Genomic DNA, 24738 nt, shown 5'->3' with positions numbered 1-24738 from the left:
TACTATGGGGGCTGAAAGAAGGGGAAAGTTCACTTTTATTTACGACAAGGGTAAGGAGTGCATACGAAACGTGGAAATCCAAACAGTCAGGAGATATGAAGCGCGACGTCTCGAGGATAACGCGAGGATAACGCACCCACAACACCAAGTACCTGAGGAGGGACTAAGCCAGATGGCGCTAGCAAGTGGCACCACGCGAGGACTCCGGCTTTTCCGCAGTTGCGCGTCAGTTTTACCCCCCGCGAAAACTCGTTCGATCTGTGTACACTCATGGGCAGAATACAACTGGGTTAATTAATCGGCTATTGTAATCCTTATACGTTAATGTCATATTTCTGAAGGTTCGCAGTCATTTGTAAAACTGTTGCTTTTCTACGACACGTAAACCACCCCTTGCTCTGCGTGCACAAGTTGAATTGTTTCTCATTTGTGTAAATGAAAACTTGCGAGTTGGCGTTTCCGGTTTTGCAAAGTAGCAAACAGAGCAGGGCATATCAGTTCCAAAATCAGAACGGAAAACTTGGACGCATTCATTGTGCGAGTGAATCTAGAGCCAGAAAAGTTTTATGAAGGACAAGAAAATTAATTAGCATGGGATAAAAAAGAATTTTTCGGTGGTGCTGAACAAATTAACCGTTCTGAAATTATAATTAGAGTATAATTGCAACGGAAGTAAAACAACATTGGTTAAAATTTACAATAAAGTATTCGAGACCGTTTCAGAGACTAGCCAACTCTCTAATTTTTCTATAGGTACTTAAACATCGTAAACATTTTTGCAATCTTTCACCGGATTTAACAAGAAGATTTGAGTTTAATTCAAAAAGAAAGAATGTCAAGTAGTTTACATAGTCGGCAGTGTTAAAATAATGAGATTGCATAATCGGTAAATATCGAATGTACACAACATTTTTCTATATGAAAGTTGCTTCCCATAATAAGCCAGCTTTCAATTGTTTTTATTTCAGAAAACAAATCAGTTACGAAAAACAATTGCATTTTTTTTAAATGGCAGTGGGCCTTTTCATTAGGCTTATTTGATAGAGATTTTTTTTCTCTTTTCGATTATGTAACATGTTAGTACCGTAATGCATTTCTTTGAAAAATTTTCTTGGATTAGGGTACTAACATGTTACATCATCGGGAAGAGAACCAAAAATCTCTACACCAAAATTTCTCGGACTAAAAACCAATTTCTAAAGAAAATTCAAAGGGCTGTAACTTTTGATCTAGTAGCCCAATCTTGGAACTGTTTGAAATTATGGAATCTACAGGCCATATTTTATAATAAAATGTTTTTTCCGGTCGATCTGAGACAATTTTTTTTGGGGCCTCAAAAAAAGGCAGTGTACAACCTTCCTTTTTTACCAAAAATCGACTACACCAAAATTTCTCGGGAAAACATTTTTTCTTATTAATTTTGGTTCGTAGAATCCAAATCGAATCGTACTTTTTCGATTAGACTTCGCAATCAAAAGTTATGGACTAAAAACCAATTTCTAAAGAAAATTCAAAGGGCTGTAACTTTTGATCTAGTAGCCCAATCTTGGAACTGTTTGAAATTATGGAATCTACAGGCCAATTCTATAAGAAAATGTTTTTTCCGGTCGATCTGAGACAATTTTTTTTTGGGGCCTCAAAAAAAGGCAGTGTACAACCTTCCTTTTTTACCAAAAATCGACTACACCAAAATTTCTCGGGAAAACACTTTTTCTTATTAATTTTGGTTCGTAGAATCCAAAACGAATTCGTACTTTTTCGATTAGACTTCGCAATCAAAAGTTATGGACTAAAAACCAATTTCTAAAGAAAATTCAAAGGGCTGTAACTTTTGATCTAGTAGCCCAATCTTGGAACTGTTTGAAATTATGGAATCTACAGGCCATATTCTATAAGAAAATGTTTTTTCCGGTCGATCTGAGACAATTTTTTTTGGGGCCTCAAAAAAAGGCAGTGTTAACCTTCCTTTTTTACCAAAAATCGACTACACCAAAATTTCTCGGGAAAACACTTTTTCTTATTAATTTTGGTGCGTAGAATCCAAAACGATTCGTACTTTTTCGATTAGACTTCGCAATCATCCTCCTGGTCGTCCGTTGATCTGCTTTTTATGCAACCTGCTTGCTAGTTTCTTGGATGGAAAAACTGAGGGATACGTAGAGGGGATCCATTAGGTATCTTTGAATTTAAAAAAAAGCCGTGGGATGTAATTGCCAGTGCAAATTTGGAAGAAAGAATTTTGTTTGAGCGTCGAATCACGATGCCTTGTCAAAGACTGAACAGAAACGACAATTAAAAAACTCAATGAAGGAGCTATGAGCCAACATTCTAAATTAAAAAGAAAACGTTTGGAGCTTTCTCTTCCAGATCTGACCTACGAATGTTTCACACGCCTTCCCTCTCGAATGCCCTGTTAGAAGCTGCAGAAGGTGAAAAATTGAAAATAAATTTAATACTAGCAATTCAATTTGCATATGCAGGATCCTTTCATACACAACAAACGATTATTTATTTTTATTTTTTCGATTCATTGACTGTAAATGACCCTAATTGAAATTGTTTCGCGATTAATAAAATATTTCACTTATGGATTACAATATTAAACATAATTGCGATTTATTGATTTGTGCAAATTAATGTAGGCCTATCCCCTAAACACTGAAGTCTAGGCTTTAATCAGCGGTAGCGCTCCGGATTTGCGTTAAACGCATTTTGCATAAATTAATGCTGAAAACGCAAGATTCTAAAAATCGTCTCGGTGAAATATAAATTTCCTGTTCCTGTCGCTTTATAGTTACTATATAATTGATCCATCTGTCGGGGAGCGAAAAATGTTCCACGTCAAATCTACTAAGAAGGACTCGATTTATTATTATGAGAAGTGCATTTTATTAATTTTGCACAGTTCAACTTCGAGTCCCGTTGTAAAATTTAATAAAACGTCATTCACTCGAAACACTTTTCGAAATGTCTAACACACTTTCGCCTATAAATTTTCGCCTTATGAATATCATAAATCATTTAGCCCGTCATATAACCCGTTAAGTAGGGCTTCATGTTTATTGCAAAATTTTCAGCTTTGTATGTTTCATCTGACAGTAAATTTACATGGAGACAAATGTGCATTGGAAGCAACCGATCAGGTACATTTCACTGAAAAATGGGGGACCCTCCGTTACTCTTTTATTTAGTCATGTTATTTTCCCCCAATTTTGAGGTCTTCTGATCTGAAACGTGGCTTACCAGTTTCATTTTCTTGCTAAAGTTGTACTAAATAAGGATATTGAATTAATGATAGGTGATTTTATAAAAACAAGAGCAGAAAACGCATCAATTATTAATACTACAACTCATTGTAATTTACGCTTAAATAATGACAAAATTTCGAGTACATTATAAACGTTGGCAATTTGGTCCCGTTCCCATTTTTTATCAAAAAGGAAAGACAAATTTTGGTTAATTTACAAAATTTTCAATGTTTTCAAGGGGCGGGTCGGTTTTTTGTAAACGTGTATAATTAATCTGCGTTTGTAATATGTAGTTAAACTAAAATTAACAGCTTATATCTTACACAAACGTCAAGTAAATCCTCCACGTTTCCCCAACATGTAATTACGGTTATACCCTTTTAAGACTTAACAGAGCTTGAAGGCAATTTGCTACCCTAGTTAGATACATACCGGGTTTGTATCATACGATTAGCATTATTCTGATTTTGGGGAGGGGCGCGCGCCCTAAATTCCATATTAATAATTTAACGTAAATCGTTTCAGATAATCAGCTACTCGAGTTCCCGAGGTGGTGTAAGCGTCGCAACCGAAAGAGGAGAGACGAGTCGCAGTGTTTTACTTATCCAAAAAGCCCGACCTTCTGATTCTGGAAATTATCAGTGTAACCCTTCTAATGCTCGTCCCGCTAACGTCACCGTACATGTTCTAAACGGTAAGTGTACCAAAAGTTTATATTATCGTATACGGCTGACTGCCTGGAAATCGCCCTAAGCCCTACCGCTTTATACGGCGACAATTATCCCAAGACATCCTCGGGAGATTTATCCGCGCAAATGTTTCATTGATCTCGGAATTTATTCGGCCGTTTTGCTTTTTATGTTGTGTTTTATTTCGGTTTTATTAATTGTGCGTGAAGGGCCTAACGAAGCAAAATTTAGTATTCTTGAGTGTCAGGGGCGGTTGATTAAAGTTTACGAGCATCTTACTCCATAATGTCTTACATTTCCCTCCTAATACAACAGATTTGCGTTGCTTGTCAGTTTATTGTTGTTCCTTTCGTTTATTTGATATTTGTGTGAATTTTAAGCCTTATTTCCATTTAAATTTCGCCCTTTCATACCAAGTGAAAGAACAAATTGTGCGGTTTTTCCTTCTCCTCGGGCGTTATGCATGTATCCTGCTGGATTTTCCTTAACCATTCTCTAATTTATACCCTTTAATAACCAATTTTAGTTAGTATTATTATACCCTTTTAGTTTCATTATAATAAATCGTTTCAGATAATCAGCTACTCGAGTTCCCGAGGTGGTGTAAGCGTCGCAACCGAAAGAGGAGAGACGAGTCGCAGTGTTTTACTTATCCAAAAAGCCCGACCTTCTGATTCTGGAAATTATCAGTGTAACCCTTCTAATGCTCGTCCCGCTAACGTCACCGTACATGTTCTAAACGGTAAGTGTACCAAAAGTTTATATTATCGTATACGGCTGACTGCCTGGAAATCGCCCTAAGCCCTACCGCTTTATACGGCGACAATTATCCCAAGACATCCTCGGGAGATTTATCCGCGCAAATGTTTCATTGATCTCGGAATTTATTCGGCCGTTTTGCTTTTTATGTTGTGTTTTATTTCGGTTTTATTAATTGTGCGTGAAGGGCCTAACGAACCAAAATTTAGTATTCTTGAGTGTCAGGGGCGGTTGATTAAAGTTTACGAGCATCTTACTCCATAATGTCTTACATTTCCCTCCTAATACAACAGATTTGCGTTGCTTGTCAGTTTATTGTTGTTCCTTTCGTTTATTTGATATTTGTGTGAATTTTAAGCCTTATTTCCATTTAAATTTCGCCCTTTCATACCAAGTGAAAGAACAAATTGTGCGGTTTTTCCTTCTCCTCGGCTTCCACTCCTTTTTACCCTTCATTTCTTTACCAAATCCTGCGTTATGCCTTTCTTCAACCATGTATCCTGCTATCCTGGACTTTTCTTGATGCTTGCCACCACCCCAACCATTCCTTGCTTTCTCCTTCTCTAATTCCAGCTGCGTACCTGTGTGCTTGCATCGATCTACCTGCTCCAGCAACTACTACGTCCTTTTCTTCCCCTATACTCATTACTTTACTCTTTTTAGCGCATTTTCCAGACGGAAAATGAACGCTATTGTCCGCACTTTGTCTGTCTATCCGTCTGTACCACTACTGTACTACACTGATTCTTGAACGAGAAATCGATTAGCGAAAGTTTGACATCTCCTTTCGTTATCGAGTTAGAAGAGGAACAGGCAGACAGACGGACGGACAAAACCATCACAGAAAGGGAATTTTTTTAATTCCCTGAAAAAGATGAAGAAATGGAAGAAGGGGCACAAAAGACACTGTGGAGATTTATAGAGGGAGAAAAAATAGGAGACAAAAGTATGGCAATGAAGGAGAAGGGAGAGATAATAGAAAGAGGGGTGGGGCCGAGAGTGTACAAAAGAAACAGATTGAGAACAATGATAGAGAAATAAAGCAAAAGAGAGATAGAGGAGGAGTTTAGAGAACAGAAAAATTACAAAGGAAAATGCAAACAAGAAAAGATGAAGACACAGAAAGAATATGAACATTTTTTTTTATCTTTATTGCAAATTTACAATCTACTTCATTTAGAGTATTAAGTAAATGTGATATATGACTTTCACTTGGAAGGGGAAGTGTCCACTGACAATCCACCTTATAGTTCACTATCACTTAGTGTTACGGGGGTAGGTCAGCAGGCCAGGTTTTGTTTAATCATCTGATGGGTGGTCCATCCCTGTAGAGGATTTCTATGAGGACGTTTGGATTACCTGTAATTCGTTGTTGGTACGCGGCAGAGAGTGGTGATTACGTCCGTGACATATGGAATTTGGAGGTCTTGATGGAGTATGAAGTTGCTAACGTACCATGGGGCGTTAACGATTGCTCGGAGTGTTTTGTTTTGGAACGCTTGGATTGGTTTTAAACGAGTGGGTTTGGCATGGGGCGTTAACGATTGCTCGGAGTGTTTTGTTTTGGAACGCTTGGATTGGTTTTAAACGAGTGGGTTTGGCACAGCCCCAAAGCTGGATACCGTAAGACCAGATGGGTTTCACCATGGTTTTGTACAGCAGGAGTTTATTTCTGAGAGAATGTTTAGATTTACGTCCCATGAGCCAGTACATTTGTTTGATTTTGTGATCCAACTGCTTCCTTTTCGTTTGGATGTGTTTCTGCCACGTCAGTCGTTGGTCTAAATGGAGTCCTAAGTATTTTACTACAGTGTTTACAGGTATGGGAGAACCGTTGATTGATACGGCCGGACAGATTTCTCTGCGTTGGGTAAAAGTGACTTGAACTGATTTGGCTTGATTAATCTTGATTCGCCATTTGGAATACCATTCACTGAGCATGTCGAGTTGGGATTGCATGTTTACGGAGGAGGTAACCGGATCGTGGTCACAGAGGAGAGAATAGCAACGTTATCCGCAAATGCCGCAACGGTTACGTTATGCAAGACGGGTAAGTCGGCAGTATATAATAGGTAAAGGAGCGGGCCGAGCACACTTCCCTGAGGGACCCCAGAATGTATAGGATAGTGGGGAGAGACAGAGCCATTGAGTTTAACAGAGAAGTTCCTATCAGTGAGGTAAGATTTCAGGAGAAGGTAATAGTTGCTACTAACCACATTTTTGAGCTTGTAGAGAAGACCTATGTGCCAAACTTTATCAAATGCTTGAGAGACATCCAAAAAGACCCCATTGCAGTATAGTTTTTCTTCTAAACTCTTGGAGATCTGATTCACTATGCGGTGGACTTGGTGGAGTGTTGACATACTTTCTCGAAAACCAAACTGATAATCAGGCAGTAAGGTTGTTAGGTCTTGGTCTGATTGAATTCGTTTAAGTATTAGTTTCTCAATTAGCTTAGACGGGATAGGCAGCAGGCTAATAGGTCTGAATGAAGATGTTTCATGTGGAGGTTTACCGGGTTTGTGCACCATAATGATTTCAGCGTATTTCCATGCAGTAGGAAAGTAGCAGAGGCTTAGTATTCGATTGAAGATAGTCGTTAGGAGGACAAGAGCTTTGTGTGGCAGCTTTTTTAAGATTTGGCTGGTGATTAGATCGTATCCCGGGGCTTTATGGTGTTTTAGTTTCGATATTTCTGTTTTAACTTCAGAAAGGTTGATTGGTTTTATTGGCAGCGACAACTGGCATGGGATGTCAATGAATGCTTCAATATCGTCATTTAGGGCACCGGGAGGTGGTTCTGGTTCTTGAAATACGTGGGATAGATGGATTGCAAAAGCGTCCACCTTTTGTTGGTCAGAGCGGGCCCATTCATCGGCGCGTATTCTTATCGGGGACTTAGGTGGAGTGAGCCTTTTAAATTTTTTAGTGGTTTTCCATAGGCTATGTTCATCAGAGGATAGTTTTTGAATGTATGCTTCAAAGGTGGAGTTTTGAGCTTCTTTTAGTGCTGCAGTAAGTTGTCTAGATAACCTCCTGTAATAGTGCAAGTCTTCCAAGTGGCGTGATCTCTGCCATAGTCGTCTGGCTCTTCTTTTTTCGCTAATTAGTTGTCGGATGTGAAGCGGGATGTCTTTGGAACTGGCCTCTAGGGGTTCGACACGGGGAGTCGATTGCCACGCAGCTTTTTGCAGCAGAGTCGTGAAGTCGTACAGCTTCGTCTAGATCTACTGAGTCTTTGATTCTTATGTTAAGATTAATGTGTTGAGTAATGTATTCAGTGAATTGTGCCCAATCGGTCTGTTTTGTAGTCAGCGTTGGGTTCGTAGGTTTATTTATGATGGTGGTGCATAGGCTGAGTGTGAAAACAAAAACAGAGAAGGAGGATGATAAACAGAAGAAATAGGAAAAATATAATAAGTGAGAGAGAAATACGAATAGAGGACGGGAAGTTGCTACAAGGAAATCAGGAGAAAAGCAGGTGATTGAAGAGAAGAGATTGAAGAAAGGGAAAGCGGCGGAGAATTTTCGCCACAGATATCTAGTATCAAGAGGAAGCTGTGCAAACTAACAAACAAAATAGGAAAAGAGGACTACCGGAAGAATGTAATAGCGCCGTTTTCCAAAAGAGGGATCAAATTATAGAGAAGTCACGATAATGACTGTCTACAGAATATATACGATAGTGGTGAATGAAAGGTTAGAAAGAAAAGTAGAAGAGAAGAGGATGTTAGAGGTAATACCAATGGGAGTTAGAAAAGGAAGGGTACTATACAGATTAGTGGACAAAGCATTGGAAAAACAGGATGGAAAGGTGATAGCGTTTTTTTGTGGAGTTAAAGGCAGCGTTTGACAGTGGGGGAAAGTATGGAAATTGATGGAGGATGGGAAAATAGATAATAATTTTTAAGAACAGAATCAAGGTGTTATATGGAGATACGACAATTAGGGTAGGGATAGGAGGAAAAGAGTTTGAAATGTTCTGGACTTTAAATGAACTGTCCTCTTAGCCCAACCTTATTTAACTTTTATGCAGAAAGTACTGAGATAGAAATCGTTGTGGGGAGAAGGTGATGTTAAAGTTTTCAGTGCAAATATCTGCAGAATGGAGTGTCGGATGATTTTTTATGTATGCCAGCTTTGAATGTTGTCAAGAGCCAATTAATCATCTACCAAGAAAGTAAACGTCGATAGTAATCTACTACCTTACAACCCAACCAGTTACTAAGCTATTTCGGTTTAAAGAGGAGGTCTGGAAAAATCCAACCAAAAGGGAACTTTTTAGCGCTGAAAGGGACGAAATGGAGCACTTGCACCCATAATTTGTATTTCTTCAAAGTTGCAACCACTCGTTTAATTTACTTTGACACGTCATTTTTGCACGAGGACCTTAAGAAGAATTTCCTCGGCAGTTAACTTAGATACATAATAATTCAAATGAACTCGAGATGAGATCGACTTTATAAAACGGAGGCGTTTGATTGATTCTCGCAGTTCTCTCGACAAAATAAATCAGTCCGATTCAATTTGGGAATACACTCGCGAGATAAATTCGAGTTAAGAGTTTATTTATGAAAAAAAAATGCGTCCCCCATTAAAGGCGCAAACGTGCTCGGTATTGAAATTGGAAGATCAGGACAATCTTTTTTATTTCTCCGCGTCGCGAATTACTTTCAAGTTTTTTTTTGTTTTGCGGGTCTTCCCTCATACGAATATAAAACGAATTGTCCTCAAAGTGGAAAATTGAAAGGTATACCTTCTTTAAGGGATCACTTCGAATGTTGATTTTTTGGAACGCAAAGTCTAAATTCTGACTGTTAGTCTCTTTGTGCTAGCGGTTTCGCTCACTTTTAAATGTAAGGAGGCATTTTTTTGTCCCCAATGCTAAAGTTGTTGCTGTAATTCATCACACAAGAGAGTGGAGGTTTCCAGCCACTAAAATTATAGTGCTGAACCCACTAAATTTATACTACATAATAAAATACAGTCGATGACTGTCGGTCCATTCGTTTGTGTGTCTCAAACCAAAACTCATGCTCGGAAGTTGACACACAAGAACTTGGTACACGAATGAGTAATAAGCTAAAACTAATCCCAAGCTAGTGGGTGTTGTACTGGATTGTTATAAACTTTCCTTTTCTCCTACTTCTTCTGGTTGATAAAATCGGGAAAATTTATAAGAGTTTGTCAACAAATACCACCTGTATTAGGGACAGAAAGACCTCCTCGTGCATTATATTCTCCTGATACAGAATTGTCAAAAATTTAAACCGAAATAAAGCTTTGAAATACTTCTCATAGTGATAGAAAAAGACGAGACCTCTTGTCTATTATGTTCGCCTGGCAAGCAGAAAAATTTTACACAAGTTTGTCAGCAAATAACAGCTGTGTTAGGAACAGAAAGACCTCCTCGTGCAGTATATTTTCCTGATGCCAAATTGGGAAAAATTTAAACCGAAATAAAGCTTTGAAATTTTAGTTATAGGTGGTGATAGGAAAAGAAGTCTTGTCCATTATGTTCGCCTGGTAGCCAGAAAATATTTACGTAAGTTTTTCAACAAATACCATGTGTAGTAGGAACAGAAAGAGCTCTTCGTGCATTATGTTCTCCTGCAGCTAGAAAAATTTTAAATAAGTTTTTTCAACAAATACGACGTGTATTAGGAACAGAAAGACCTCCTCGTCCATTGATCTTTTCAGACTATTTGATATTGATTTATTTGACAACAGGCTTCGTAGGACCAATTTCACATGCATACGATCGTTTTTATATCACAATTCTGATAATTCTGTTTTTTATGAAACATGACTGAAAAACTGAAAAACAATTATTCCTTGGCCACCTCACTTATAGCGGCGGCGCCAACTTTAAGGATTCAGGATAATCAAGGATTAAACATTCATGATTCTGTATATGGGGTTACTCAGAGTTAAATATGATTTGGTATACACTCTGTCCAAGACAAGGATGTCTATCATGGGGCACTCCGAAACCATAAAAATTAGAGAAAAAATGTGCAATTAATCAGTAATTATCATGCTTTAAAAAAAACCAGAATATTCCGGTTACTTCCGAAGACATGCCAAAAAAAACAGACATTTTCTGATTTCGTTTTATTAGGGCGTTGTGCATGGGTGCACCATCATGTTGGAACCAACAGTTCCCAAGTTTGGTTTTTTTACTCAATACAGTGTGTATAGTTTATTTACGGGCCATATAAAAAAATAAAGTTGATGTTTTCTCCGAAACGAAACGTTGTATTGGCAATCTCTGAACGGTATCAATGAGAAAGTTTTTTTTCTTTATGTATCTGTTCAAATAACACTAGAAAAAACTAAGAACGAAATCGGTTTTTTGGCATATCTTCGGAAGTAATCGGAATTTTCTAGTTTTTTTTGAAAGCATGATAACTCGATAATTGCACTTTTCCCTAATTTGACCATCTTCGTATCTTCCATGGTTTCTGAGATTCCCATGATAGACGTCCTTATTTTGGACACACTGTATAACTATCATTGATTACCTATAAATTCAAGATGCGTTCAGATTTTGGATTAAAGACTTGTGATACCTTCGCTTGGAAAGTTGATGGTGGCCATTTCTTGGGGCTTACTGATTGAATACATGGCAAAAGGAACCACGCTTAATGGTGAGGTTTATGGAAGCGCTATTGAAAGCTTGCAAAACGACCGAACTCTTGGCGAACAAACGGCTCGCCATGTTCAAACCATAATCACAAAACGTGGCTTTACAGAATTACTGCATCCGCCCTACAGTACCATGCCCATGGCAGAAAAACGCTCTCTAATTACTTTCTCCTCTGGGAAAGCTGTTTAATTCATGCGCACTAACTCATTTTCCACTGTTGGGGATTTTTGGCAAATGTTGAAGAAAATGGTACTTACCCATGGTTTGGAATTGTTTAAATTTTGCATTTTTACAGCAATTGCCACAGCACTAACCGATTTTTTTTTGCTTCCAGGTGAACACCCAGAAGCAATGCAACATGGCGGCATCCAGCGGACATGCCCACCCCTAACAGTGATTGCTGCAGTTTGCTTCGTTTTGTTGTCATGTTGTTAATTTTATAGTCGTTTGCTGTCGAAATTTTCTGACGCTCTAACCGTGTAAAGAAAACCACTAACATATGTCGAAAATCCATCGTTACTGGGAAATAATGATAATTTGGATGTAGGGTTATTGTATATAAATTATGACAAGTTTAGTAGTCCTAAAAATGTTGTTAATTTATTTTCTTATGTTTTAAAATCACAAATGTAAAAAAAACTAACAAAAAAAGTGACACTAATAATTTTAATAATCAATAAAATCTTTATCCTAACCTTTAACGGTGGCTCTTTCTCGGTGTAACAAAGTTAATGAAAACTTTAGCGAAGTGTCGATTTGCGAAAAAAAAAGGGGGAGTAAAAGTTGGAGAAGCTTTACTTCTAAAATAAAAGAACACAACTTTAATTCCGATCGAACTTTTTCAAACTGATAAAGTTTAGCACTTCATTTTGTGTATTAGGGCAATATCTCGAGTTTCAGTTTCAATGGCGGGCCGTGATAGATAAATTTTAGTATCAGTCCCTTGGAGAAGTAATATGTGAAAGTTTACGAGCTCGCCGCCACTAAAATATTGGCCGAAGAGTTAACCGCTGAATTTAAAGCGATTAACAATATGCAAAACTGTGAGGGGGCGCGCTTTTAACTTTCGTAAAGCTCGATGCAACCTCGCAGAAAAGCAACAATAGAAAATGTAGTACTTGCATGAAAGCTTTTCCTATTGTCTCAACTTTAAATGGAAAACAAAGTACTCCAACTTTACTGCGCGGAATGCACGCGTCTTTAGATTTAATTACGTACAATAAAAAAAAATTGAAGCAGAGGGAATGTAATTAATTGCACTTTTTTTGACAAAGCTTTCTACAGTTTTTTTTTATTGGGGCAGTTTGGGTGTAATGGGGGGCGTACAATTGTAGCGACTCGCATAAAGTACATACATTCAATTTACTCCGAATTATTAACGAGCTACCCACTTCGTCCATGATTTTTTCCGTCCGTCCGTCCGTCTGTGTACATGATAACTTGCTAACGATTTTGAATTTTCTAATTCTGTTTCCAGTAATAGGTAAAAAATTGTCAACTATAAATTTTAGTAATTTGGACTTTCCGCCCGTTGTGTATGTTGGTTCGAAACAGCTTATTTCGTTATAAGAAGTAAGCTAAGATGTCTGACCTGATGTAAGTTCTTAAACATATGGAAGTTGTTGATAACATTTTAATTCAAAAAGTGGATTGAACCGCCCCCCAAAATGGCACAGCCAGTCAGTTTTATAGAGAGAAAAAATTGTTTTTGAAAACAGTTGCTGAGAAAAGTACCCTCAACGTCGAAAATGATCCTGCAGCTTATTTTTGGGATTTTACTCACTCGATTTAGTAAGGATAAGAGAGAACGAAAATTGCTCCTCGGATGCATAGAATCCAAGTGTATAGGTTACAAATATCAGTCACCTGCGTCTTACGGTTCCTGAGGAAAGATGGCTCAAATTCTTTACACTACACGCCCTCCTCCGTCCTCTTTCTTAAAAAAAACGCAATTCGACATCTCCACAAATAATGGAATTGTGAATTTGGGTTATATTACATTGTTTGGGAATTTTTGCACAAAGTAACACTGCATCTCAAAACAGATTGCCAAAATTTTGATTTTCCCGACATAATGTAACGAGACTTGGGCGTATCACGGAAAAAGTTTTGAAAATTGTCTCAGAATGCTGGGTTTGGAAACGCAGAGCCCTTATGAACCCATTGGTACCTGTTTGGGGAAGAATCCCAGTGAAACACTCACGTTTTTCAGAGAAAAATGACTGTTATCGTTCTTCAAAGCGACCAAATGCTCTTGACCGATTTCTTTGTCCGCCAGTTTCCGTTTTTATTATTGTAAATTTTCATTTGTCATCAGACAGCACTAAATCTTCAAAAAGCCTTGTGGTTTCCTCAATTTCTAATTGATTAGTTGCCAATCTAGTTACCTGAACTGCATAAACGTCAAAAGTCATTAGTGACACTTTCCATAAAAATGGCGTACGTGCAGCGCATCTTCAAACTAAGCCTAAAAAAACTGAAATCACTCCCAAGACAAGCATCATCATCATCATCATCATCATCGAAGTGTGCAGAGGAAGTGATGGACCCCAAAAAAACCTCCGAGATCATCGAGAAAATCAGCGCCAATTGGATATCGTACGGATTTGATAGGAAGGACGAACGAACCGATCGTATAGAAACCAATCTCAGCTTCTTCTTTTGCGTTACGTTAGGACTGGTTTGCACAGTTTACGGTTTCATGTATGCGCCCGACGTCAAATTGAAGTCGTGGGCGCAGCGCGAGGCGTTTATCCAGCTTAGGCGTCGCGAGGCGAAATGTTTAAAACCGATCGATTGCAACTTGGTCGATCCTTCAAAGTTTACCCTCCCCAGTGAAGATCAGCTGTGTGATGTTGAGGTGATCATATGAATTTGTAATTACTAACTTTTGGAATAAATGGTATTGTTAATAATCGCTCACATCCCCATTCATGAGAGACCCTTCTCCTCCAAATTAGATGTGTTGACATTCCAGACTTTAATTAAATGCTAATGTTTTCGCATTGCGTGCCCGGGCTGATGTGTACTCGAATTTGTGCGCGCCATAATTAGACTGGACGTACATTGTAATTATTTTATGGAAATATTCCATAAGAGGGAATCATCGGACGTCCACTGTACGTACACTTTTGCTACATGGGACGTCGTAACCTAAAATGGATCAAATATGGACGTCCAGTGAAAGGACTGTGTTGTGTGGGATATGATGCTGGCCCTACCGTACCTATTCATATTGTCTTTGCCAAGGACAAGAGACCTTCAATGATCTAATGCCACTCCAGAAACCAGTCAGGAAGGTCAGAGATTAGGCGGGACATCAAAAAGGGCAAAAAGAAAACACTAACTCCTAATATAACTTTGGTTTACTTCAGCTATCACAACTTACCTACAACATTAAAACTTATCTAAGATTGTTACAAACTTGTAGGGAAAATTAAACTGCAGCGACTTTACAATTACAGGTACCTACTACACTTTGTAAACTAGGTCTTGTGTCCGTACAATGTTCTAGACCCAGGTACTAAAGTTATCATATTGAGCACTTCTTGTTCGAACTGTAAAATTTAGTATGGACTAATTCTGCCTAGTTCACAAAGTCATAGCCACTACACGAACTTCCCCAAAAATCGTGGATCCCCTATTAGAATGGTTTATATTTACAAAATCAAAAACAGTCTTGGTTAAAAAAGAATATGCGTTCATCCAAACGAATAGGGCGTAATGTTCGCTTGGACCAAAATCATCATAACAATTCAGGCTGATCAGGACTCGCCTCGCCACACTTTAATTAAACGTAATTGCGGTCAGCGGCTTCGTTCTAGTGAACGTATTTACATTTTGATTTATGGAATAACATTATGCGGTTCGTCCATCGCGTCCGCTTCGCCCGGATGAACGCATATTTTCTTGAGATCCTACACGGCAATTATTTTGCTAGGGTCAACTTTAACTCGTATAAAAAGAGTGTCGTCCCTGACGAAGTTTCTCTTCTTGAGAATGTCGTGCGATACGAAGCGGGGAAAGCCGAAGCCCAAGGAGTCCGGCTCTATGCTGGGCCTTTGGAAGTTTTTCCACGTCGGATCGGGAATGAAGCTTTCCATGATGTTGCACGCCTTCTCGGGGCACATCGACTGGTCGAACAGGGTGAAGGAGACGGAATGGGCGAAAGGCCAACGGAGCAGGGCGTCGTATTCGCCTGGCAGTATTTTGATGTAGATTGATATGTGACTGTTTTCTCCCGCTCCGTTTCCGTTCGGAAACAAGGACGCTTGTAACTTGTATCCGTATTGACTAGTGTAAAAGGGCGGTGATACTAACTCCATGCCTTCCTTCGTTTTGGCCTCGCTCATTTTTGCTGAGAAGTCGCTCACTTTCCAAATCAACGTTCCAGAATAATTTAGGGAAAGGCGCGACAGTGCACTTTTGAGCGACGCTATTTGGTGTTGCTGCTTGTTTACCAGATTACACACTAGGGAAAGGTGCTGTGACGAACTCTCTTCTAAGTGTTTATCTATTGAAAACCTGGGACCCTGAAGAACAAGATCAGTAGGATATAATTAACCATACTAGGTACCTTAAAGCGACATCCGGCTTCTTTAAACGAGCAACTCAGCACGGAGATGGTACATTCTTCTTTCAAATGCAGCTCCATGTCTTCACGTGTTAAATTTGTCGTTTCGCATCTATTGGGACAACCAACTGGAACACTCCCGCATTTAATGTGATGCGCCGCCATGGTGTCGGCTATAAAGTCCTTTTTGCAGTAGCGACAAGCTACAAGCCGCTTGAAGCAATCGGAGGTTTTGTGTTGGCTTAAAATTCGGCGTTGTACTTTTAACCCGCATTTATTTTCACAATATACCGGTTCATGGCCACAATTGCCGATATGATTCTGAAAATAAAATCATTATTACATCATACAGTGGTAGTTACTCAAATTGTACACAAAAAAGACTTGACCCATTACGCAAAGAACTGCATCTGTCAATTATGAAGGAGCAACAAACCCAGAGACCCAGTCATAGCTAAGATTATCAGGTATCAGCTCCACATTGAAAGGTATCTAATTTTCATATTCATGAAAAAGTCAGCGCGGTCAATAGTTGTGGACGTCAGTGGGGTACTGAAGAGCCCAACAGGTTGGAGATGGAGGTCATTACAGAAAGCTTGAAATTTTCCCCACTGAAGTTGTTTAAACCGATTTCGTACACACGTCTGATGATCCAACTAGGATGAAGAAGAAAATACCGCTCGAATAGTCTCAATAAGGGATCCCTACCCATAAGAATGAAATCTTTGGGTAAAAACAGAACCGAGGAGTCTGGGGAATATGGAATCCTTCCCCTCCCGCCACCACGAGTAAGTATCATTTGTATACTCATACACACAAGACGTTATACCTTGAGAACTCCCGTCATACTTCAATAGAAGGCCATCGAATCTTTCTTTCCTGACGAATATTATACTCTTGGGAGTGGCCCAGCCCCCCCCCCTCGATGTTAGTTTCTCCCTCAACAGCGTTCGTCCCTAAACTCACTCGTGATAGTTTTCAGGAAGGACATTCGAAATCTTCCTCTTATAAGAAATGTTCCATTTTTTTCTCCAAAATTATTGAGTAAACGTTTGCGGGAAGAACGTACTACCAGGGTGTTTGCGGGGTATGGAATACCCTGCAGCAATACCGTCCAGTCATGGAGAAATGGTCAACTTTTTTCCTATTACTCCTCATACATTTTCATGATGAACAGACTGTGGGGTTTAGTGACATAGAATATATATCCTGGTATTCTATACCCCCACCAATACTACCTGTATCTCGTACCCTTTCTAAACCACTTTCCACAAGATTGTGGTACTAAATGCGATTGGCTTTACTCACGTATTACCGGGTGGTCTGGGGGTATGGAATACCTCCCAGAATAACTTCAAAACCGAAGAGGGCTGGTTAACTGATTTTCTATTACAGCTAACACGCTGGTGGTGGTTTTTCGGAAAAGCTAATTCGACTTTCGTACCCTGGGGGGTATTCCATACCCCCCAGCTACTTTTTCCCACAACAGTGTTCGTCTTTAATAATGCTCCTGTTAGATTCCGGGAAGGGCACTCGAATCTTCCTTTTCTAAACCATTTTCAACAAGATTGTGGTACTAAGTGCGATTGGCTTTACTCACGTATTACCGGGGGGTCTGGGGGTATGGAATACCCCCCAGGAATACTTCAAAGCCGAAAAGGACTGGTGAACTTTTTTTCTATCACCCCTAACACGCTCGTTGTGGCATTTTGGAAAAGGTAATTCAATCTTCGTTTCCTGGGGGGTATTCCATACCCCCCAGACCCCCCGGTGCTAGTTTTTCCCACAATAGTGTTCGTCCTTAAAGATGCTCCTGATAGTTTTCGGGAAGAGCATTTGAATCTTCCTTTTCTAAACCATTTTCCACACGATTGTATTACTAAGTGCAATTGGCGTTACTCACGTATTACCGGGGGGTCTGGGGGGTATGGAATACCCCCCAGGAATACTTCAAAGCCGAAAAAGACTGGTTAACTTTTTGTCTGTCACCCCTAACACGCTCGTCGTGGCATTTTGGAAAACGTAATTCAACCTTTGTTTCCTGGGGGGTATTCCATACCCCCCAGACCCCCCGGTGCTAGTTTTTCCCACAACAGTGTTCGTCCTTAAAGATGCTCCTGATAGTTTTCGGGAAGAGCATTTGAATCTTCCTTTTCTAAACCATTTTCCACACGATTGTATTACTAAGTGCAATTGGCGTTACTCACGTATTACCGGGGGGTCTGGGGGGTATAGAATACCCCCCAGGAATACTTCAAAGCCGAAAAGGACTGGTTAACTTTTTTTCTGTCACCCCTAACACGCTCGTTGTGGCATTTTGGAAGAGGTAATTCAATCTTCGTTTCCTGGGGGGTATTCCATACCCCCCAGACCCCCCGGTGCTAGTTTTTCCCACAATAGTGTTCGTCCTTAAAGATGCTCCTGATAGTTTTCGGGAAGGGCATTTGAATCTTCCTTTTCTAAACCATTTTCCACACGATTGTGTTACTAAGTGCAATTGGCGTTACTCACGTATTACCGGGGGGTTGGGGGGTATGGAATACCCCCCAGGAATACTTCAAAGCCGAAAAAGGCTGGTTAACTTTTTTTCTGTCACCCCTAACACGCTCGTCGTGGCATTTTGGAAAACGTAATTCAACCTTTGTTTCCTGGGGGGTATTCCATACCCCCCAGACCCCCCGGTGCTACTTTTTCCCACAACAGTGTCTGTTCTTGAAGATGCTCCTGATAGTTTTCGGGAAGGGCATTTGAATCTTCATTTTCTAAACCATTTTCCACACGATTGTGGTACTAAGTGCGATTGGCTTTACTCACGTATTACCTCAGCAATACTTCCTAATCCAAGAGGACTGGTTACTTTTTTCCCTGGAGAAAAGATAACTGAACCTTCATATACTTGAGGGTATTATATCACCCCCACTCCCCGGTGCTACTTTCTCCCCTTAAAGATGCTTGTGATCGTTTTCGGAAAGGACATTAAAACCTTCCTTTTCTACGACATGTTCCATTTTCCACAAGATCAATTCGATTGTCTTTTCTCCATTAAACGTTTGTAGGAAGAACGTAGTACCGGGGGATTTGGGGGGGGGTATTCAGCAATACTCCCCAGCCAAAGAGTACTGGTTAACTTTTTTTCTATCACCCCTAAAACTTTCCGGGTAGTATTTGGGAAAGGATAATTGAAACCTCGTATACTGGAAAGTATTCCGCACCCTCTAGTTCCTACCCTGTTATTAGAACCCATAAATTTATTTAAAAAAGATAAGGACGTATGAGTTTGTTCACTTAAAAAAAATTATTCCGAATATTTATGTTTAATAACCACAAAATACCAAATTTTTGTTCTCACTCCCGCTCATCTTAGGGTAAAGGTTTCGGAATTTTTTACTACAAAATCGAGAAGGGTGTTCCTAATCCAGATGTGCCACTTTTCTGGATAGTCTGATGGCTCTCAAATTAAACAAAATTCAATTATGCTGAATTTGTTTAGGGTAGTTCCCAAACCAAAACATTTAATAAACATGTTTATGTTTATTACAACCATTTGTTGGTAATTACAAACCAGAAAAGTTACCTACATATATTGGTATAATTTAATATTAAAATAGATATACTTACTTCCAATGACTCCCCCGTAAAGTCCTTTGTACAAAACTCGCACCTGGCTCTCCTATGAGGACATGTATATTTCAAATGGTCTTCCATAAGCACCCTTGGTATTTGCGCCCCACAATTGCTGGTACATGGCTTTGCGTCGTGCTTGCATGTGTTTAAATGTGCCTAATTCCAAAAAAGCATTAAAAATAACACTTAATCATGTTTTTTTCACTAACCTTTAATTTTCGTAGTTCATCTGACCATTTACACCCCTCCTTATTATGAATGCAATAAACAACGGATTTCATGATAGACTTTTCAGAGTCGGGATCTGGGTAAATCTGCAATAAAATAGAATTTACGTCACCATTACAAATGAAGAAGATGAAAGTTTGTTCGGCGATTAGGTAACGTTAACGTTTTATTTCCCCCTAAAAGACTTGGCGATTAAGTAGGTGCACATACTCCAAGTCAACATTTCTTAAAGCGCGCGTCACTAACATCCGGTACAAAATAAATTCAAGAATTTCGCGACGAATGACGTTAAATTCTGGTTTTTTGCTATTTTAAAATACGCCCATTTTTGAAATTAGCTAACGGGACTTCTTCCGATAGTAATACTTAATAAGGAACTGGCAGGAAGTAGTTAAATGAGGTCCTCGGGTGAGAATCAGAATTACACGTCTAATTATCAACAATAATTTATTTATTGAGTGAGCAGGTAGGTGAGTAAGCACCAATCAAAGAACAATTTCGTCACCGCACCTGCCGAAACCTTCGGATTATCACCTTTCAAAATTTGAGATCAATCTTCAGTAAATTTGGATTGAAAAAGTTCAAAATGGAAAAAAACTTACTTGCTCAACGTCCATGATTAATAAATTACTGTGGCTCATGTTAATTTCCTTATTTTTTAAACAAGATGGATACAAAGAATTGCTGCTAACGGTGGGAGTCACTGCAGGACTAACTGTATTCACATTTTCCCTTGAATTTTTATTTATTGAAATTCGTGTAGGAAAACTTAAACTTTTAGTCCAATGTACCAAAGTACGAACCATCTTTTTTAATTAGATCAGTTCGTATTTTACGAGTCATTAGGTAATGGGAAAGGCACAGTTTCGCACCAAAATAAAGAACCGTTTGTAGCGAAATAACAGCACAAACTGCTGCTGTTTATATTCATTATTCTCTTCCATTCAGTTATTAGTCGGTCAGTCCTCCGCAGATCCCCTCCGAGTTGTTCGGTAGCTACACTCTCGCAGCTGTCGACGAAGAAGGGGACGGCGAAGGTTAGGTAGGTATGTTTCATTTTAATGTTGTTCTTCCGGAGAAGGTGGCATCCTTTATTATGCATCGATGCCATTAACACGTAACGTAATCAACGATTTTTGACATATTTATGAACGCCAGTTTTAACATCTGGTAACTCACCCCAACTCAACAGGATCCTTCAGCGGGACGAAAAGGACAAGAACGCCCCTGACTGGCACCCATTCTACGCATTCTACCCAGTAGCTCACATTTCATTGTCGGGTTAACATGAACTGAGGATCTTCCGCGCGCCCAGGCCAGGTGGATAAGCCACCTGCCATGCATACTCTGGCTAATAAGCTGAAAGGACGAGGGCGAATGAGGTCAGGGTAGACCGCGCACGTTCTTTGGCCTGAATCGTCGGAAAACCTCCGCTATATAATGCGAGAAGAATGAAGTCCATAGAGAAGGGGTCAGAAAGAAGGGCGGTAGATGGTAGAAAACAGTTCCTTTCGTTGAGAACTTTAATTAGAATACCATGAAAGATAAAATTAACTTCTACCCCCCTTACGTCCCATCCCCCAGACCCACGGTGCCACACACTAGTATTAATTTTCTGGAAGAACATTCGCATACTTCCTTTTCTAAGAAACGTTCCATTTTCCACAAGATCATGGTGCTAATTTCGATGATTTTTTCTGAAAATTTATCGTGTTATTGCTAATACTATACGTGTGTGGGAAGATCGTAATTCCGGGTGTTTTGGTGGGAATGGAATACCTCCAGGCAATACTTCCCAGCAAAGGAAGACTGATTAACGTTTTTCCTGTTACTATTCAAAGACACGCCAATGTGAAAGACACAACATTTCCAAACATACTAAGATATTAGATTGTGAATATTCCATTAAGTTTGAGTTTTTTTTTCAAATCTTTAATTAAGAAGTTTTGTTTATTAATGAAGTTAATAGTGAAACAAAAAAAACAGTTGAATTCTTTACTCGTTTTAACCTTTACCTGAGCCAGCTCGGATAGTAAAGTACGAAAGGTAGCTCCTAACGTACTACAACAGAAGAAGAAAACGAAGAAAATTGGAAGAAATATTTCATCATTTTCTACAATTGTAACTGCCGTTACAGTATCAAGGTAAGTACTAAAGAAGATAATTACATCAAGTAGTAAATCGTTTCATTCAAAAGTTATGGGCAAAAAACCAATTTCGCAAAAAAATTCAAAGAGCTGTAACTTTTGATCTAGTAGTCCGATTTTGGAACTGTTTGAAATTGTGGAATCTACAGGCCAAAATATATAGGAAAATGTTTTCAGGTCGATTGCAGAAAATTCTTCTTTTCGGCCCCAAAAGAAAACCAAGTTTTTTACCGAAAATCGACTACTCCAAAATTTGTCGGGAAAACACTTTTACTTATAAATTTTGCTGCGCACAATCCAAAACGATTCGTACTTTTTCCATAATTTCCCGAGAAATTTTGGTGCAGTCGATTTTTGATAAAAAGGGAAGGTTGTACACTGCCTTTTTTTGAGGCAAGAAGAAAAAATTGTCCCAGATCGACCCGGAAAATTTTCTTATAGATTGTGGCCTGTAGAATCCATAATTTCAAACAGTTCCCAGATTGGGCTATTGGTTCAAAAGTTACAGTCCTTTGAATTTTCTTTCGAAATTGGTCTATAACTATTGATTGAGAAGTCTAATCGAAAAAGTACGAATTGATTAGGATACTACGCACCAAAATTAATAAGAAAAAGTGTTTTCCCGAGAAATTTTGGAGTAGTCGATTATTGAAGCACAGTTGCTCTACGAATCCTACATGAAATTGCACATTTTCAACTGCCCTTTAAGGAAAATTGAGTCGGACGTGGCTATTAAGTGCATAAATTAAAATGTTTTTGTGAAGTTAGTGTAGTACGTGGCGACATTTCATTGGAACTGGTTCACCTATTACAAGAATTAAACTTGGAAAAGTATAGGGATTGCCATAGAGATGGCGCAAATGTACCAATTGAATACACAAAAGACAATTCCAGATACTGGATCATTGAAGTACATTTGCTCGACAAATCCTACATGAAATTGCACATTTTCAGCTGCCCTTTAAGGAAAAGGCCTGTAGAATCCATAATTTCAAACAGTTCCAAGATTGGGCTACTAGTTCAAAAGTTACAGCCCTTTGAATTTTCTTTCGAAATTGGTCTAAAACTTTTGATTGAGAAATCTAATCGAAAAAATACGAATTGATTAGGATTCTACGCACCAAAATTAATAAGAAAAAGTGTTTTCCCGAGAAATTTTAGTTCATCGAGATTTCACCAGAGGCTTAAATGTCGCCACCGTCGCTTTTTAGTTTATTCAGATTTCACCAGGGTCTTAAATTGCGCCACCGTCGCTTTTTAGTTCGTCGAGTTTCCACCAGGGGCTTAAATGGCGCCACCGTCGCTTTTTAGTTCGTCGAGTTTCCACCAGGGCTTAAATGGCGCCACCGTCGCTTTTTAGTTCGTCGAGTTTCCACCAGGGGCTTAAATGGCGCCACCGTCGCTTTTTAGTTCGTCGAGTTTCCACCAGGGGCTTAAATGGCGCCACCGTCGCTTTTTAGTTCGTCGAGTTTTCACCAGGAGCTTAAATGGCGCCACCGTCGCTTTTTAGTTCGTCGAGTTTTCCACCAGGAGCTTAAATGGCGCCACCGTCGCTTTTTAGTTCGTCGAGTTTCCACCAGGAGCTTAAATGGCGCCACCGTCGCTTTTTAGTTCGTCGAGTTTCCACCAGGAGCTTAAATGGCGCCACCGTCGCTTTTTAGTTCGTCGAGTTTCCACCAGGGGCTTAAATGGCGCCACCGTCGCTTTTTAGTTCGTCGAGTTTCCACCAGGGGCTTAAATGGCGCCACCGTCGCTTTTTAGTTCGTCGAGTTTCCACCAGGAGCTTAAATGGCGCCACCGTCGCTTTTTAGTTCGTCGATTTTCCACCAGGAGCTTAAATGGCGCCACCGTCGCTTTTTAGTTCGTCGACTTTCCACCAGGGGCTTAAATGGCGCCACGTCGGTTTTTTGTTCGTCGAGTTTTCACCAGGAGCTTAAATGGCGCCACCGTCGCTTTTTAGTTCGTCGAGTTTCCACCAGGGGCTTAAATGGCGCCACCGTCGCTTTTTAGTTCGTCGAGTTTCCACCAGGGGCTTAAATGGCGCCACCGTCGCTTTTTAGTTCGTCGAGATTCCACCAGGGGCTTAAATGGCGCCACCGTCGCTTTTTAGTTCGTCGAGTTTTCACCAGGAGCTTAAATGGCGCCACCGTCGCTTTTTAGTTCGCCGAGTTTCCACCAGGGGCTTAAATGGCGCCACCGTCGCTTTTTAGTTCGTCGAGATTCCACCAGGAGCTTAAATGGCGCCACCGTCGCTTTTTAGTTCGTCGATTTTCCACCAGGAGCTTAAATGGCGCCACCGTCGCTTTTTAGTTCGTCGATTTTCCACCAGGAGCTTAAATGGCGCCACCGTCGCTTTTTAGTTCGTCGAGTTTCCACCAGGAGCTTAAATGGCGCCACCGTCGCTTTTTAGTTCGTCGAGATTCCACCAGGAGCTTAAATGGCGCCACCGTCGCTTTTTAGTTCGTCGAGTTTTCACCAGGAGCTTAAATGGCGCCACCGTCGCTTTTTAGTTCGTCGAGTTTCCACCAGGGGCTTCAATGGCGCCACCGTCGCTTTTTAGTTCGTCGAGTTTCCACCAGGAGCTTAAATGGCGCCACCGTCGCTTTTTAGTTCGTCGAGTTTTCACCAGGAGCTTAAATGGCGCCACCGTCGCTTTTTAGTTCGTCGAGTTTCCACCAGGGGCTTAAATGGCGCCACCGTCGCTTTTTAGTTCGTCGAGTTTCCACCAGGGGCTTAAATGGCGCCACCGTCGCTTTTTAGTTCGTCGAGTTTCCACCAGGAGCTTAAATGGCGCCACCGTCGCTTTTTAGTTCGTCGAGTT

At 39.9% G+C, this 24738-nt stretch overlaps 2 protein-coding genes and 1 long non-coding RNA gene across 4 annotated transcripts; 2 read left to right on the top strand and 1 right to left on the bottom strand.

The window, feature by feature from the left end:
- Positions 1 to 4515: 4515 nt before the first annotated feature.
- On the top strand, positions 4516 to 12000 carry LOC116176893. Its single transcript, XR_004146550.1, has 2 exons — positions 4516 to 4679; positions 11680 to 12000. It is a non-coding gene; the product is annotated as an uncharacterized LOC116176893 (long non-coding RNA).
- A 1779-nt stretch (positions 12001 to 13779) lies between these two features.
- Positions 13780 to 14786, top strand: LOC116176240 (NADH dehydrogenase [ubiquinone] 1 beta subcomplex subunit 11, mitochondrial-like). Its single transcript, XM_031494723.1, has one exon. It carries the CDS (start codon positions 13780 to 13782, stop codon positions 14215 to 14217), a length of 438 nt encoding a protein of 145 aa, XP_031350583.1. The 3' UTR covers positions 14218 to 14786.
- Positions 14693 to 21099, bottom strand: LOC116177176 (TNF receptor-associated factor 4). Of its 2 annotated transcripts, none has more exons than XM_031496071.1 (5): positions 20950 to 21099; positions 19752 to 19856; positions 19537 to 19698; positions 15922 to 16239; positions 14693 to 15877 (listed from the first exon to the last, which is right to left on the bottom strand). In XM_031496071.1, exons 2-5 carry the CDS (start codon positions 19821 to 19823, stop codon positions 15263 to 15265), a joined length of 1167 nt encoding a protein of 388 aa, XP_031351931.1. In that variant the 5' UTR covers positions 19824 to 19856; positions 20950 to 21099; the 3' UTR covers positions 14693 to 15262. The 2 variants fall into 2 exon arrangements, with proteins under 2 accessions (XP_031351931.1, XP_031351930.1); XM_031496070.1 differs by lacking the exon at positions 20950 to 21099 and adding an exon at positions 20373 to 20701.
- Between the last annotated feature and the right edge of the window lie 3639 nt (positions 21100 to 24738).

Source organism: Photinus pyralis, unplaced genomic scaffold (genome assembly GCF_008802855.1).
Source record: "Photinus pyralis isolate 1611_PpyrPB1 unplaced genomic scaffold, Ppyr1.3 Ppyr1.4_LG7, whole genome shotgun sequence".
NCBI classification, from domain to species: domain Eukaryota; kingdom Metazoa; phylum Arthropoda; class Insecta; order Coleoptera; family Lampyridae; genus Photinus; species Photinus pyralis.
The sequence above is the reverse complement of the archived record's forward strand: the minus strand, read 5'-3'. Positions and strand labels throughout refer to the sequence as shown.